The 16,781-nt window shown below is 45.7% G+C and overlaps 1 protein-coding gene across 1 annotated transcript in view; it reads left to right on the plus strand.

Moving 5' to 3' along the window:
* The window catches only part of LOC119953690 (cAMP-dependent protein kinase type I-alpha regulatory subunit), a 59,135-nt gene extending 42,773 nt beyond the window's left edge, over window positions 1-16,362 (plus strand). The window contains exons 7-10 of the mRNA XM_038778233.1: window positions 26-86; window positions 781-902; window positions 11,608-11,689; window positions 12,072-16,362. Of these exons, the coding sequence (XP_038634161.1) occupies window positions 26-86; window positions 781-902; window positions 11,608-11,689; window positions 12,072-12,244 (438 nt within the window). The 3' untranslated portion in view covers window positions 12,245-16,362. The remainder of the gene's footprint in view (window positions 1-25; window positions 87-780; window positions 903-11,607; window positions 11,690-12,071) is intronic.
* The last annotated feature ends 419 nt before the right edge of the window (window positions 16,363-16,781 follow it).

The raw sequence follows: 16,781 nt of genomic DNA on the forward strand, positions 1-16,781 counted from the left end.
CTGTTTAAAATGTTTACTTTTATAGGGAAGTACATTGCGAAAGAGGAAGATGTATGAAGAGTTTCTCAGTAAGGTCTCCATTTTAGGTAAGCAGAAAATGTAATCCTTGGTCTTCCTTCTCTATTTTTCTGTGCAAAAATTTGACCAAAACACAGTGGCTTTTACAGGGTGGCTTTGAAATAGTCAAGAAATCTCAAAGTGGTTCAAAACTAAAATTACCATTGAAGTGTAGCCACCTTCGCATTCTGGGCAAATGTGGCAACCAACTTGTACACAGCAGTGTCATACAGATAGGACTGAGATATATGATTAGTTAATTTGTTTTGATTCAATTCTTGGTTTGCACATGCACGAGTTTATTTTTAAAAAGTGCCATGAGATATTTTCCACCTACCTTAACAGACTACCAGGGATTCGGTTTAACATCTCATTTTGCTAGATTACTTGCCCTGCTACTTCTGTCATGGAACTGAACTGAATTTTAATTTATCCCCATTTTGGATCGTTCTGCCTCTAAAATGAGGGTTGCTACCTAGAACTCTGACACGAAAACCAGTAACATTTGCCAGGGTGTATAGCCACATTCTAATAATTGGGCAAAGCCGCAACTTGAGCAAGACTGGGATTAATACTGTATTGCGGAGATAAAGAGATCAGCATTTTGCACAAAAGTTCTGTATGCAAATGCTATTTTAAAATGCCTGTCTGTATGATTTGTGATGATGTAAAAAGCTTTTAAATTCATTTTGCTGAAAATGTAAAGGAAGGTCTTCCTTTTAGAATCTCTGGATAAGTGGGAACGTTTGACTGTGGCTGATGCACTGGAGCCAGTGCAGTTTGAAGATGGGCAGAAGATTGTGGTGCAAGGAGAACCAGGCGATGAATTTTTCATTATTTTAGAGGTATGCATAGTTAAAATATAGGAAATCAATTTAAGGATGGAATATTGCATTAACTAGCTGTTAATCGTGCCAGAATGTATTTGTGCATCATACATGTCTAGAAGATTATACATATTATAGTCATCAATGGAATGTGACCAATGGCAAGGCCAGCATTTATTGCACATCCCTCGTTGCCTAGCTCAATGGTGAGCTGCATCTTGAATTTCTGCAGTCCATGTGGTGTAGGTACACCAACAGCGCAGTAAGGTAAGAAATTCCAGGATTTTGACTTTGCGATGACGAAGGAACAATGATATATTTCCAAGTCAGGATTATGTGAGACTTGGCATAGAGTGGCTGCATAACAACCACAGGGTGTTATTTATTATAGCTGTTTTGCATGTTCAACAAGGCAGGAAATAATTCTTTGGTAAAATAATTGATTAAAAATCTGGATGAGATCTATCTCTTTAAGAATTCAGCATGCAGACATGTTTTCCCAGAGTGTTTTTCTCTTGATCATCTATGACCTTTAGTTTTTTCCAATCATTGTTGCTCATCCCAATTTTTGCTTCCTTTTACAAAGATCAATTGATTTTTTAAAAAAGTAGTTTTCCTCTGCTACTGGTTTTGTTTTTGGTGCAGATTGTCTAAAGTTTGTCAGTAAACCTAAAGGAAGTTGAAATAATTAAAATTCCAATGATTCCAAATCTCAAAAGAATTGGAGAAACACAGACATCTGAGGGTTACAGCACTGGAGGAGGTTACAGAGCTGGGAAATGTTGTGGCCATTGAAGGATTTGAAGACACTGATGAGAATTTTATAAAGGAACTGGTTCAGCCTGCGTGGGTGATGGGTGAACACTTAGTGCAAGCTAGGACATGGGCAAATTTTGGATGACCTCCAGTTTACATTGGATAGAACATGGGAGCCAGACCAGGAGTGCATTGAAATAGTCATAAATTAGAATTTCAGCAATTGAACTGGGGGTGGAAGCGGAAGCAGAGTTGTTCGTGATGGTTTAGATATATGCCTAGCTCACTTCAGGATCAAATATGCCACCAAAGTTGATTCAGTTTAATACAGCTGCAGGGAAGGGGAATTGAATAACTGGCTAGAAATGGGAGTTTCTGGTGTTCACTGTAGACCAGGGGTTTATTCTTTCTAGTGTTTAGTTAGAGGAAATGTCTCCCTATCCTCTGGATGTTGGGACGTGTAATCTGGCAATTTAAAGATGGGTTTGTGGAGAGAGATGTTGGTGAAGAAGAGCTTGACGTTCTAGGTCAAGGTAAAAAATTATGAGGAATAGCTTAACTTTGTCATTATCACGCCTGATGTCGTTTTTCACTTGATAAGAGGCCTTTCAGTCCTGTGGCAAGGCAAACACCTGATTCTCGGGATTTAAACATGGATTTCCAGAAAAAGAAATGAGTACAAATTTGGGAGATGACAACACTGTGCAAGGCCTTTGCGGAGGTGGTGGTTTGCAAAGATTGCAGTTTCAATGGTTGGTTTTTTGAATAGAGCACTGATGATTGCAAATATGGCAGAGGGAGAACAATGCCAAAGGCATCATCTGAACTTTTACATTTCTAGTGACCAAATTCATCCTTCCAGTGTTTTCTTTAGTTATGAAAGAGATAATATCGCAGAGATCTTTCCTACTATTAGTATTGTTTTTTTAACAAACAATTTTAATGAGGTATTTTTATGGCATTACAAGCAACAACAGTATAAAAAGTGTACAAAGAACAATAAACATAGTGCAATTACCGACACCCGTCCCTCCAAGACCCGCCTATTTAACCCCCTATTCTACGCCACCCCAGCGCCCCCCCCACTGCCGATTAATTCTCCGCAAAGAAGTTGATGAATGGTTGCCACCTCCGGGTGCACCCTAATACTGGCTCTCTCAAGGTGAACGTGATCTTCAGGCCGAGAAAGCTCGCCATGTCGGTTAACCAGGCCTCCGACTTCAGGGGCTTCGAGTCCCTCCAAGCTAATAATATCCGTGTCTGGGCTACCAGGGAGGCAAAAGCCAGAACATCTGCCTCTTTCTTCTGCCTCTCCCGGATCTTCCACACCCCAAAAATCACCACCTCTGGACTCATTGCCACCCTTGTATTCAATACTCTGGACATGGCGATCTTCCGGTGGTGGCGATGACGTAGGAAGCCGCACATTTGGGAGCTCCCATTTCAAACTGACTTTTCGGCTCTTTTTAGAGCCCAAAACGGAATTTTTTCGACGTCTCCCGGTGGGAGAAGGTGTGCTGATCGACTTTCTCCGCATTTCATGACTCTAACTCGGAGTGGAAAGAGGGAAAAAAAACGGCAGCAGCTCCCCAGAAAAAACAGGGGAAGGAATCCAAGATGGCGGCTGGCGGAGCACCAGAGGAGTGGAAGCAGTGGGCCCAGGAGCAGCAAGCTGCTCTCCTGCGCTGGTTTGCAGATTTCAAGGCGGAGGTACTGAGCTCTCTGCAGGAAATGAACAAAAGGCTCTCGGAGATTCAGACGACCCAGGGTGCTGCCATCAAGGCGTTGCAGACGCAGGCCACTGAACGAGAGGAGGAGGCCGTGGTCCTCGTGAGTAAGGTGGAGGGGCACAAGGCACTCCACAAGAAGTGGCAGGACCACTTCGAAGAGCTTGATCACCGCATGAGGCGGAAAGATCTGCGGATCTTGGGCCTTGCGGAGGGGCTGGAGGGGTCGGATCTGACAACCTACGTGGCTACGATGCTGAACTCGCTAGTGGGGGCCGGATCTTTCCATCTGCCCCTGGAGCTGGAGGGAGCTCACAGGGTACTGGCCAGGAGGCCCAAGGAGAATGAAACCCCGCGTGCAGTGCTGGTGAGGTTCCACTGGTTCAGTGATCGGGAGAAGGTGAAGAGCAGCAACTGGGAGAATGGGGTAGTACAGATCTACCAGGATTGGAGTGCGGAGGTGGCTAAGCGGCGGTCCGGGTTTAATCGGACGAAAGAGGTGCTCTACAAGAAGAAGATAAAGTTCGGAATGTTGCAGCCTGCGCGCCTGTGGGTAACTTATTTGGACTGGCATTATTATTTTGATTCCCTGGAGGAGGCGTGGGCCTTTGTGCGGACGGAGAAACTGGACTCTAACTGGGGGTTGCGGGGTCGGTTGTAATACTTTATTGCTGGCTTCTGCTGTTGCTGCGTTCTCTTTTTCTGTACTTTTGTAATTTTGATATGGTTATTTATTGGGGTGTTCTGTTTTTTTGTTGTGGAACATTGTTTGAGTTTTGTATCTTGCGGGGAGGGTTGGGGGGGGTTTGTTGTATTCTATATCGGGTTGGGGGTATGGAGTGGGGCTGGTATTTGCGAGCTGCGTCAGAAGGGTGTGGTGGGGCAGTGCGAAAGCGCGGGCTTTCCTCTGGTTTGCGGGGCTGGGGGGCGGAGACGATGACGGGACGGGACGGGGGGGGCCTTAACTGGTTCTTCCCCGTGCTGGAGCGGTGCCTGGAGGAGGGATAGGATGGGGGATGATCCCACTTTGGGAGGGGTCGGGTTTTTGGCGGGAGTTTCTGGGGTCAGCAGAAGTTAGCTGACCCACGGAAGTACAATGGAGGACGGTTCGCGGCTAGGAGGGTTCCTAGCTGGGGGGGGAGAAAGGGGAGTACCGTGTTGCTGCTGGCAGGGTCAGGAAGGAGCTGGTGGGGGCCGGGGGGGACAGAGGTGAGGTGTTGTCGCTGTGGGGACTGGGTCGGGCGGGGGGTGCTAGCCTGAGGCGGGCAGTCGACGGGCTATGGCTAGTCGACGGGGGAGGGGGCGGGACGCCCTCTGATCCGATTGGTCACCTGGAATGTGAGAGGATTGAATGGGCCGGTGAAGCGGTCGAGGGTACTTGCTCATCTGAGGGGGCTAAAGGCAGATGTGGCAATGCTTCAGGAGACCCACCTGAAGGTGGCGAACCAGGTCTGTCTGAGGAAGGGGTGGGTGGGGCAGGTTTTCCACTCTGCGTTGGACGTGAAGAACCGGGGAATGGCGATTCTGGTGGGGAAAAATGTGTCGTTTGAGGCATCTGAGGTGGTGGCGGATAAGAGGGGTAGGTTTATTATGATTAGGGGCAGGCTACAAGGAGAGAAGGTGGTACTTGCTAGTGTGTATGCTCCAAATTGGGACGATGCGGACTTTATGAGGCGTATGCTGGGACGGGTCCAGGATCTAGAGGCGGGAGGTCTGATAATGGGGGGGGACTTCAATATGGTGTTGGATCCTTCATTGGATCGGTCCAGCTCTAGGACGGGTAGGAGGCCGGCGGTGGCCAAGGTACTGAGAGGGTTTATGGACCAGATGGGAGGGGTGGATCCATGGAGGTTTGTGAGGCCGAGGGCACGGGAGTACTCTTTTTGTTTTTTCTCCCACGTACATAGGGTCTATTCTCGGATAGACTTCTTCGTGGTGAGTAGGGGACTGATTCCGAGAGTGGAGGACGCCGAATATTCGGCCATTGCAATCTCCGACCACGCTCCGCATTGGATAGAGTTGGAGGTGCGGGACCAGCGCCCGTTGTGGCGGTTGGATGTGGGGTTGTTGGCGGCGGCGGAGGAGGTGTGCAGGAGGGTCCGGGCAAGTATTGAGGGGTATATGATACGGGGGAGGTCCAGGTGGGGATGGTCTGGGAAGCCCTGAAGGCAGTGATTCGTGGGGAGCTGATATCCATCCGGGCACACAGGGAGAGGAGCGAGAGGGATAGACTGGTGGGAAAGATGCTGGAGGTGGACAGGAGGTATGCAGAGGCACCAGAGGAGGGACTGTTGGGGGAGAGGCGCAGCCTGCAGGCTAAATTTGATTTGCTAACCACTAGAAAGGCGGAGGCACAGTGGAGGAAGGCACAAGGGGCAGTGTACGAACATGGTGAAAAGGCGAGTAGGATGCTGGCTCATCAGCTGCGTAAGCGGGATGCGGCTAAGGAGATTGCTGGAGTGAGAGATAAGAGTGGGAATGTGGTGCGGACGGGGGTAGAGGTGAATTAGGTCTTCAAGGACTTTTACGGGGAACTGTACCGGTCGGAGCCAACGGGGGAGAGGAGGGGAATGGAGAGGTTCCTTGACGGGCTTTCTTTCCCGAAGGTGCAGGAGGAGCAGGTGGAGGGGTTGGGGGGCGCCGATTGAGCTGGAGGAGCTAGTTAAGGGGATCGGGCAGATGCAGTCAGGGAAGGCGCCGGGGCCGGATGGGTTCCCGGTGGAATTTTATAAAAAGTTTGTGGACCTAGTGGGCCCCTTGCTGGTGTGGACACTTAATGAAGCGTGGGAAGGGGGGACTTCGCCTCCGACGATGTCGCGGGCACTGATTTCGTTAATCTTAAAGAGGGACAAGGACCCCCAGCAGTGTGGTTCATACAGGCCCATATATCTCCTCAATGTGGATGCCAAGGTGCTGGCAAAAATCATGGCCACCAGGATAGAGGACTGTGTGCCAGGGGTTGTACACGAGGACCAGACAGGGTTTGTGAAGGGAAAGCAGCTGAACACGAATGTGCGGAGACTGTTGAATGTCGTCATGATGCCGGCGATTGAGGGGGAGGCTGAGATAGTGGTGGCACTGGATGCAGAGAAGGCCTTCGATAGAGTGGAGTGGGGGTACTTATGGGAGGTTTTGGGGAGGTTTGGAGTTGGTGAAGGGTTTATTAGATGGGTGAGGCTGCTATATGAGGCCCCGATGGCGTGTGTGGCCACGAATGGGAGGAGGTCGGAGTACTTCCGGCTTTACCGAGGGACCAGGCAGCGTTGTCCCCCTTGTTTGCATTGGCAATCGAGCCGTTGGCGATGGCGTTGAGGGATTCGGGGAGGTGGAGAGGTTTGGTGTGAGGTGGGGAGGAACATAGGGTGTCGTTGTATGCCGATGACCTGTTACTGTATGTGGCGGACCCGGTGGGAGGGATGTCCGGGGTGATGGAGCTGCTAGCTGAGTTTGGGACCTTTTCAGGCTATAAACTAAATTTAGGCAAGAGTGAGGTGTTTGTGGTGCACCCTGGAGGCCAGGAGGAAGGAATTGGTAGGCTCCCGCTTAGGAGGGCAGGGGAGAGTTTTAGGTACCTGGGGGTGCAGGTGGCCAGGGACTGGGGGACTCTTCATAATCATAATTTCACCAGGCTTGTGGATCAGATGGAGGAGGAGTTCAAGAGGTGGGACATGCTGCCATTGTCGTTGGCGGGGATGGTGCAGTCCGTCAAAATGACGGTGCTTCCGAGGTTCTTGTTCCTCTTTCAGTGCCTGCCCATCTTCATTCCCAGGGCCTTCTTTAGGAGAGTGACTAGCAGTATTTTGAGCTTTGTGTGGGCACGTGGGACTCCGAGAGTGAAGAGGGTTTTCCTGGAGCGAGGGAGGGATAGAGGCGGGCTGGCGCTGCCCAACCTTTTGGGGTACTATTGGGCGGCCTATGTGTCAATGGTGCGTAAATGGGTGATGGGGAGAGGAGGGGGGGGGGGGGGGGGGGGGGGGAAGAATGGAGATGGCGTCATGTAGAGGTACGAGCCTGGGTGCCTTGGCAACGGCGCCGTTGCCGCTCTCTCCTAAGAGGTATACCGCGAGCCCGGTGGTGGCGGCGACCCTAAGAATCTGGGGACAGTGGAGACGGCATAGGGGGAAACAGGGGGCTCGATGGAGGCTCCATTGGGTGGAAATCATCGGTTCATCCCAGGGAAATGTGAGAAATATGAGAATGACTAGAGCGAGGGTAGGTCCGATCAAGGACAGTAGTGGGAGATTGTGTATTGAGTCTGAAGAGATAGGAGAGGTCTTGAACAAGTATTTTTCTTCAGTAGTTACAAACGAGAGGGGCCATATTGTTGGAGAGGACAGTGTGAAACAGACTGATAAGCTCGAGGAGATACTTGTCAGGAAGGAAGATGTGTTGCGCGTCTTGAAAAACTTGAGGATAGACAAGTCCCCCGGGCCTGTCAGGATATATCCAAGGATTCTATGGGAAGCAAGAAATGAAATTGCAGAGCCGTTGGCAGTGATCTTTTCGTCCTCGCTGTCAACAGGGGATTGGAGAGTGGCGAATGTCGTGCCCTTGTTCAAAAAAGGGAATAGGGATAACCCTGGGAATTACAGGCCAGTTAGTCTTACTTCGGTGGTAGGCAAAGTAATGGAAAGGATACTGAGGGATAGGATTTCTGAGCATCTGGAAAGGCACTGCTTGATTAGGGATAGTCAGCACGGATTTGTGAGGGGTAGGTCTTGCCTTACAAGTCTTATTGACTTCTTTGAGGAGGTGACCAAGCATGTGGATGAAGGTAAAGCAGTGGTTGTAGTGTACATGGGTTTTAGTAAGGCATTTGATAAGGTTCCCCATTGTAGGCTTGTGCAGAAAGTAAGGAGGCATAGGATAGTGGGAAATTTGGCCAGTTGGATAACAATCTGGCTAACCGATAGAAGACAGAGGGTGGTGGTGGATGGCAAATATTCAGCCTGGAGCCCAGTTATCAGTGGCGTACCGCAGGGATCAGTTCTGGGTCCTCTGCTGTTTATGATTTTCATTAACGACTTGGATGAGGGAGTTGAAGGGTGGGTCAATAAATTTGCAGATGATACGAAGATTGGTGGAGTTGTGGATAGTGAGGAGGGCTGTTGTCGGCTTCAAAGAGACATAGATAGAATGCAGAGCTGGGCTGAGAAGTGGCAGATGGAGTTTAACCCTGACAAGTGTGAGGTTGTCCATTTTGGAAGGACAAATATGAATGCGGAATACAGGGTTAACGGTAGGGTTCTTGGCAATGTGGAGGAGCAGAGAGATCTTGGGGTCTATGTTCATAGATCTTTGAAAGTTGCCACTCAAGTGGATAGAGCTGTGAAGAAGGCCTATGGTGTGCTAGCGTTCATTAGCAGAGGGATTGAATTTAAGAGCCGTGAGGTGATGATGCAGCTGTACAAAACCTTGGTCAGGCCACATTTGGAGTACTGTGTGCAGTTCTGATCGCCTCATTTTAGGAAGGATGTGGAAGCTTTGGAAAAGGTGCAAAGGAGATTTACCAGGATGTTGCCTGGAATGGAGAGTAGGTCATACGAGGAAAGGTTGAGGGTGCTAGGCCTTTTCTCATTAGAACGGAGAAGGATGAGGGGCGACTTGATAGAGGTTTATAAGATTATTAGGGGAATAGATAGAGTAGACAGTCGGAGCCTTTTTCCCCGGGTGGAACACACCATTATGAGGGGACATAAATTTAAGATAAATGGTGGAAGATATAGGGGGGATGTCAGAGGTAGGTTCTTTATCCAGAGAGTAGTGGGGGCATGGAATGCACTGCCTGTGGAAGTAGTTGAGTCGGAAACGTTAGGGACCTTCAAGCGGCTATTGGATAGGTACATGGATTAGGGTAGAATAATGGAGTGTAGGTTAACTTCCTAAGGGCAGCACGGTAGCATTGTGGATAGCACAATTGCTTCACAGCTCCAGGGTCCCAAGTTAGATTTCGACTTGGGTCACTGTCTGTGTGGAGTCTGCACATCCTCCACATGTGTGCGTGGGTTTCCTCCGGTTTCTTCCCACAGTCCAAAGATGTGCAGGTTGGGTGGATTGGCCATGAAAAATTGTCCAAAATTCTATGATTAACCTAGGACAAAAGTTTGGTGCAACATCGTGGGCCGAAGGGCCTGTTCTGTGCTGTATTTCTCTATCTATCTAACAGCGATGGGGGATTTAGGGGGTGGCAAAGGGTGGGCATCAGTAAATTGAGGGACCTGTTTATTGGCGGGAGGTTTGCGGGCCTGGGGGAACTGGAAGATAAATTTGGGCTCCCCAAGGGAACATGTTCAGATACTTGCAGGTAAAGGCGTTTGCTAGGCGACGGGTAGAGGAGTTCCCTTTGCTGCCCTCGCGGGGGGCGATGGACAGAGTGCTTTCGGGGGTGTGGGTCGGCGAGGGGAAGGTGTCTGACATTTATAAGGTAATGCAGGAGGTGGAGGAGTCGTCAGTGGAGGAGCTGAAGGCTAAATGGGAGGGGGAACTTGGGGAGCAGATAGAGGACGGGACTTGGGCGGATGCCTTGGAGAGAGTCAACTCTTCCTCTTCATGTGCGAGGCTTAGTCTCATCCAATTTAAGGTGCTGCACCGGGCCCACATGTCCGGGACTAGGATGAGTAGGTTCTTTGGGGTGAGGGCAGGTGCACCAGATGTTCGGGGAGTCCAGCGAATCATGCCCATATGTTCTGGGCATGCCCGGCACTGGAAGAATTCTGGAAGGGGGTGGCGGGGACGGTGTCGAGGGTGGTTGGATCCAGGGTCAAACCAGGGTGGGGACTCGCGATTTTTGGAGTTGCGGTGGAGCCGGGCGTGCAGGAGGCGAAAGAGGCCAGTGTCCTGGCCTTTGTGTCCCTAGTAGCCCGGCGGAGGATCTTGCTGCAGTGGAATGATGCGAGGCCCCCAAGTGTGGAGGCCTGGATCAGTGACATGGCGGGATTTATAAAATTGGAGAGGGTCAAATTTGCCCTGAGGCTCAATACAAGGGTTCTATAAATGGTGGCAGCCTTTTTTGGACTTCCTGGCTCAAAGATTGGCATCTTGGTCAATAGCCGCAGCAACCCGGGGGAGAGAGAGAGAGAGAGAGAGAGGGGGGGGGGGGGTGTTCCTTATTATAGTTTATATATTTTTTCTACGGTTATGTATCTTAACATTGTGTTAATTTAAGTTGTTAATATGTTGTGTTGTTCATTTGAGGAGGGGCGAATGTTTATGATTGCTATCATTATTGTTATTGGTATTTTATAACGGTTCGATGTTGTTGTACAAATTTAACATTTGTCAATAAAAATTATTTAAAAAAAAAACTCTGGACATGACGTCTGCAAACCCCTACCAATATCCTCTAAGTTTTAGACACACCCAGAACATGTGGACATGGTTCGCTGGTCCGCCCGCACATTTTGCACACCTGTCTTCCACCCCAAAGAATCTACTGATCCGGGCCACTATCATATGGGACCTGTGTACCACCTTGAATTGGATCAAGCTGAGCATTGCGCATGTGGCGGTCACGCTGACTCTGCTCAATGTGTCTGCCCATAAGCCGTCCTCCATCTCTTCTTCAAGCTCCTCCCACTTACGCTTCAGCTCCACGGTCTGCGTCACCTCCTTTGTAGATGTCTTGAGACATTCCCCTCCCCCACCCATCACCGAGACACTACCCGATCCGGGATTCCCCTTAGTGGTAGGAGTGGGAAGGATGATACCTGCCTGCGCAGAAAGTCCCGCACCTGTAAATATCTGAAGTCGTTCCCTCTTGCCAACCCAAATTTCTCCTCCAGCACCCTCAACCTAGGGAAGCTCCCTTCCAGGAACAGGCCCCCATACTCTCAATTCCCACCCATCGCCATACTCCAAACCCCCATCCAGGCTCCTGGGCAAAACGGTGGTTGTCACATATTGGGGACCAGACCGATGCTCCCGCTGCTCCAGCGTACCTCCTCCACTGACCCCAGATCCTCAAGGCCGCCGCCACCACCACCACGGGACTGGTAGAATATCTCGCCGGCTGGAACTGTACTATTAGTATGGTTAAGAACAATAAATGTCTGATTATTTTCACTTGTCAGAAGTAACTCTCATTATCAAAAAGTATATTGTGAGAAATATTTTGCACAATATTTCTCGTGGTTATTGATCTTCCAGTTTACAAAATCAAAGTTTCGAATATTTAGGAATATGCAGGACCATTAGTAACATTAATGTTTCAAATGTACGTTGTATTTAAATTTGTATTGTAGGGTACAGCAGCTGTGTTACAGCGCAGGTCAGAAAACGAAGAGTTTGTGGAAGTTGGAAGACTGGGGCCATCGGATTATTTTGGTGAGTTTGCCATACCGTGGAAATCTTGAGGTTTAATACTGTAACTGTTTTAATTAATGAAGTTGAAAAAATATATACCTGGGAAGTTAAATGATGGATTATTTAAAGCCAAAATTATGTCTCAGTTGTACTGACCTTGGGAGAGAAAATATTGGCTGCTAAGAATGGATAACTGAAGTGATGTAGTTTCACAAGATTGGCAGGTGAATTACATTAGAATTGAAATTGGAATCAGACTTGATAATTTATCTCTAAAGCTTGCTGTTCCCATTAAAACCCGGTAAATTCATCTACTTGGTCATGAAGAGTGCAAAGACTTGGTCCTGTATTTCAGGACTAGAGCTGGATTTTAAACCTTAATTCTTTTAATGTTTCCTCTCAGGTGAAATTGCTCTTCTGATGAACCGTCCTCGCGCTGCTACTGTGGTAGCACGTGGCCCGTTGAAGTGTGTGAAACTGGACAGACCTCGGTTTGAACGTGTCTTGGGTCCCTGTTCCGACATACTCAAACGAAACATCCAGCAGTACAACAGCTTTGTATCACTGTCTGTCTGAAATCTCCATTGTTGCAACATCTGCCAGAGCGAACTGCCTCATTTCTGTCTAAAATGCCGCTTCCTGTGGCAAGACCACCACCAGTCCCACAGCTTCCTATCCATCCGAGAAAGCATTCCCTTTGTAGAATTCAGTGCCACATTTGCTTCGCGTCTTTCTCACACTGCACCAGCTTTCTACACAGTCAATACCGCTTTGGTTAAGATTTTGTTTTTTGCTTTGATGCTTGTATGTAGAACCTTTCCCATTGGTTCTTGTTTATAACCTTTGCTGTTTTAAATAAACAGTATGATTGACACCCAGATAATTAAGCTTTAATTTGGTTATCTGAGTAGAGGAGTTTTGAACCTTTTAGCTTGCTCTGTTTCAAGCGATGTTGTAGTGCATTCATGAGTCTTTTATCCCGTGAATGTGTACTCGTGGAAACTCTTGGGTTCGAGGCTGAACAACTTCAAGATTATTTTTGGGACTGCTCAAACCCACATGTGGATTACTGGAGAATATGTTTATTTTAACGTGGCTAGAATTGAAAACGCTTAAATACAAACATAATCTGAAAATATAGTTTCTATGTAGATTTGAGGGGAAAGCATCCAAATTGAGTTGTTCGACTTTTCAGCGCATACATTTTAGTTTTGAGTTAAATGTTACATTTTAACTTTTTTGGAAACCATTTGAAAAGTATTTAAAACTGAATTTTCTTTTATGTAGTTTTAGGTCTTGCTTAGTGAGGACCCTATCGGCCTGTGTGGTTTTGCCAAATTTATTCATATGACTCCATTTGCACATGAAGTTACATTCAGACCTTTTTACAAATAATCCGTAAAGTAAAAGCCCATTTTAATCTTTTTGTCAGGAATTTCTGACTTGTATTTGGTAGTCTCCCAATTAATTATCAAAGCTTATCTGCTTATCTTTGTGTAGTGGTTGTGGCAGCCGAATCTTGGCTTGAGAAAAGGTTAGTGTATACTTATATTGATTTATGTACAGTACCAATTGGTTTGTTTGTATATGAATAAAATAACAAAATTGCAGCACCACTAGGTCTCATGCAGTTACGCATTGGTTAATGGAGTTTAGTTAAAGGGCCAACTTGTTATTTTGGCAACCAGAAATCCTTTTGTTGAACAAGCCATATTTTGATGAGCACAGGCTTCTGTAATAGTAGAGGTTTTGTACAGATGCCCATTCTTGCATGATTTCTGCAATGTCAGGTTCTGAGCCTGAATCAAAGCATGCTTTTATGAACGGCGAATTAGTGGAGCCCTTTTTCATTAGCTTCTCTTCCTGACATAACAGCACCTGAATTCCAGTAGCCTTGGGTGTATTTGACTTGCAGCCAGAAGTTACTGATGTTAACTCTGAACTGTGTTGCTTAAGTTTGGCTTTCTTGGGTGTGTTTTGTTGATTGTGGTGGAGCACTGCATGGAGGTGTAGTGTGCTATTCCATCTCCAGCAACAGGGAAATTAAAATAGCCTTGCTACATCTGAACTATGCTTCCTGCTCTACAGTGGTTGGAATAAGCTGTAGAAACTTCTGGAGCCTGAATTGAGATAGATATACAGTGTTGAATTCTGTAGGGACGGACTAACAGAGCTAGATATATTGGTCTGCTCTGTGCAGGGAAGAAATATAACACATTCATTTGAAAGGCTTATTTTATCTTTACTGACGCAAAGTAAAAGTTAATTTGGATTTCACAGATCAGATTTAATTTGTGATATGACAGTTGTCCTTTCTTGGAGTAGGACAGCAAACACTGTCCATGTCAATTGTTGCTATATTCTAGACAAACGTAATTTGAAATATCAACCTCAGCCAGTTCCAATCACATAATGAAAAGGTTAGAAATATGATTACTCTTTTTTAGGTGTGGGTATTATATTGCCCCACTATCTGATTTTAACAAATGCGTGCAGCCATTGTGGTAAAGTAACCCTGCTCGTGACCATGAGAACCAGTTCATGCAGACTCGATAATCTGTGGATTCACTCCCTAATTTTACATACAATTGGCTTTCAGTTTGTTGCTGAAACAGAGCCAGTGAAAGGGTTGCAAAATGAAACTTTACGTATTAACCAGATATAACTTCATTCCAAGGGCAAAAAAAGCTAACATTCCTTTTAGTAACAAACCAGTACCACCATCACAGGTACTGGTACAGGTACTGTGCACCTGTACTTGACCAACACTGGCAGCACAATGTTGGGCAATGGCATCCTAATTCCTTTGCAGTCCTGACCCAGTTTATAAATTATCCATTGCTTCCTGGTTCTTACTAATAGCACTGGACATGTTTAAGTATTAAGTTACTGCCCTGTGCTAAACTTGGGTGGTGCAACGTGGTATCTATTTAAATGAAGATTAATGGCTGACTTTAAGTTGGTGCAGTGCTTAGTACCCATGTTATTTTGTGTTTAATCATAGTTGCACTTCCTTGCAGCTCGCAGTAGCTGGCGCTGTTGTTCCATTATTGGCATACAACTGAGCTCAGCTGATATTGCACAAATGTACACCCAGACACACTAGTAAAAGGCAGAAACCAAAAACTGGATGTTTGATCCTGAACTAGCCGATGCATTAGCATTCTGAAATGTACCACAACAGCTTTTTAGTGAGGCATGACCTGCATTTTTTTTTTGAGGCTTTCAAGAAAGCGAGAAACTCATTTGCTGAGTCTTAATGATATTTCAGTATTTCACAGCTTTGTATTACATGTGCACTTATTTCACATACATTTTACAAATTCCACACAACTGTAATTAGATCAAATTATATCCATTATTCTATATAGAATGACTTAGACTAGAATAATTGCTTGGATTGTACAGCAAGCTAAAACTAAAGCTTGGCGATTTGGGTTCGACATAGGCTGTTTGTAGATTTTGCTCTGCAAGTATTGCATTTCCATTGATAATTCAGCCAGGTTTATTATGGCAAATATTGCTATAAGTGAGTTAACTGAAAAGTTACAAAACCACTTTGACTATCTCTGTATGATGTGCACAGTGTGAATGATTAGATGTAACTTGCATGTTACCATCAGTTTGTTAGTGCACTTCCCTTAAGATGCTGTTCAGGGTGAAGAAAATACTTTCAGAAACATCTGTGGAGAAAGACTAGATATGTGTTGAGGGCATGCTGACTTTCATTTGAGTAGGAGTTGGCATTTGCCAATATTACGTTTTATTGAGTAGTAGAGGCATTACTAAAGATTTGATTTTTGTTTGAGATCCAAGTAATGTCTCCAGTAATCATAGTATGGCAATCATGGAATTGCATCTATTGAGCTTTTTTAAAAAAGTCTAATCTACAGAATTCTATTAAGAGTAGCCTTTATTGCCTGACGTTGAATTGGAATTTACTTCCAAATGAGAGGTTTCATCAATTCAAACTCCCTTGGAAATCAAGGGGCGAGAGCAAGGTTGAGATGTGTTGGCTTAATTTATTTAAATACGCCTGGTATGGACAAAATTAAGTCAGCTGCTGCTTATGGGAGGTGTCCTCGCTAGTTAGACCAGTATTTTACACAGGTGAAATCTGGTGCTTTATATTAAATTTTTCTGTTATCGTGATAATTGGACAAATTAGGTGAATGTCATTCCAGAATAGAGTTTACCAGTACCGTGGATTAGCAGTAAGAGTGAGATTAATGCACTATTCCAGTAATTTTGAAACCATTCTTTAATAATAATCTCCACCTGTGACAACCCTGGCACCTAGCACATTAGCTTTTGGCTTGCTGCACATTCTTAAGGTTTTTATTTACTTAAATGATTTTATTATAAAGCAGCTGAGTTTATTGAATAATCTGATGCAGTTGAAGCTTTAACTATTGTGTGCAATCAGAACTGTACGTACAAACGACCACGGTTTGATGTAGTTTGCCGTAGCTATCTTATATGGGGATTAGACATCCTCGGCTAGCTTACCAACAAAACAAATTTGCAAAGTGAAAATACGGCGTGATAATATGTAGGTTATCCAAGGACCATTTTTTGTATTGTTCCCAATGACTGTATAAGATCAGATTTACTGTATGTGCTAAAATAATCCTTTTGTTATAGAGTGTCCTAATGACAGGTCAAGCAATAAAAGTTAATTCGTAAAAAGAAAACTTGTTTTCTTTATTTATTAATTTTGAACTGATGAAGCAGGTGCACAGCTAAATTTCTGATGCTGCTGGTTACAAAAATGTTGCAGTAAGATCTCTTTATATTTTACTTGGATAAACTAATGTTAAAAAGTCAAAAGGTTGAGGATTGTAAGAACTTAATATAATGGAACAAAAAAAGCTATCAAGTTTTGCCAATTATAAAGTTCCCTGCCTGGATGGCACTGCTGCTTTTTCCTGTTAGCTAACTTGACTTTAACTTGTGTTTTTTAAATTTTTGTTTGTAACTATATTGTGACTTGGTTTCAGCCATTTATTTAACTTGGCTTGAAAAATATATGCCTAGAATTCTATATTTTGTCAAAATCTGATATGTAGCCATGCCCCATCGATTGTATTTTTTTTCTTGTGTACTGCATACC

The sequence above is a fragment of the Scyliorhinus canicula genome, chromosome 18 (assembly GCF_902713615.1).
Source record: "Scyliorhinus canicula chromosome 18, sScyCan1.1, whole genome shotgun sequence".
Taxonomy (NCBI): Eukaryota; Metazoa; Chordata; class Chondrichthyes; order Carcharhiniformes; family Scyliorhinidae; genus Scyliorhinus; species Scyliorhinus canicula.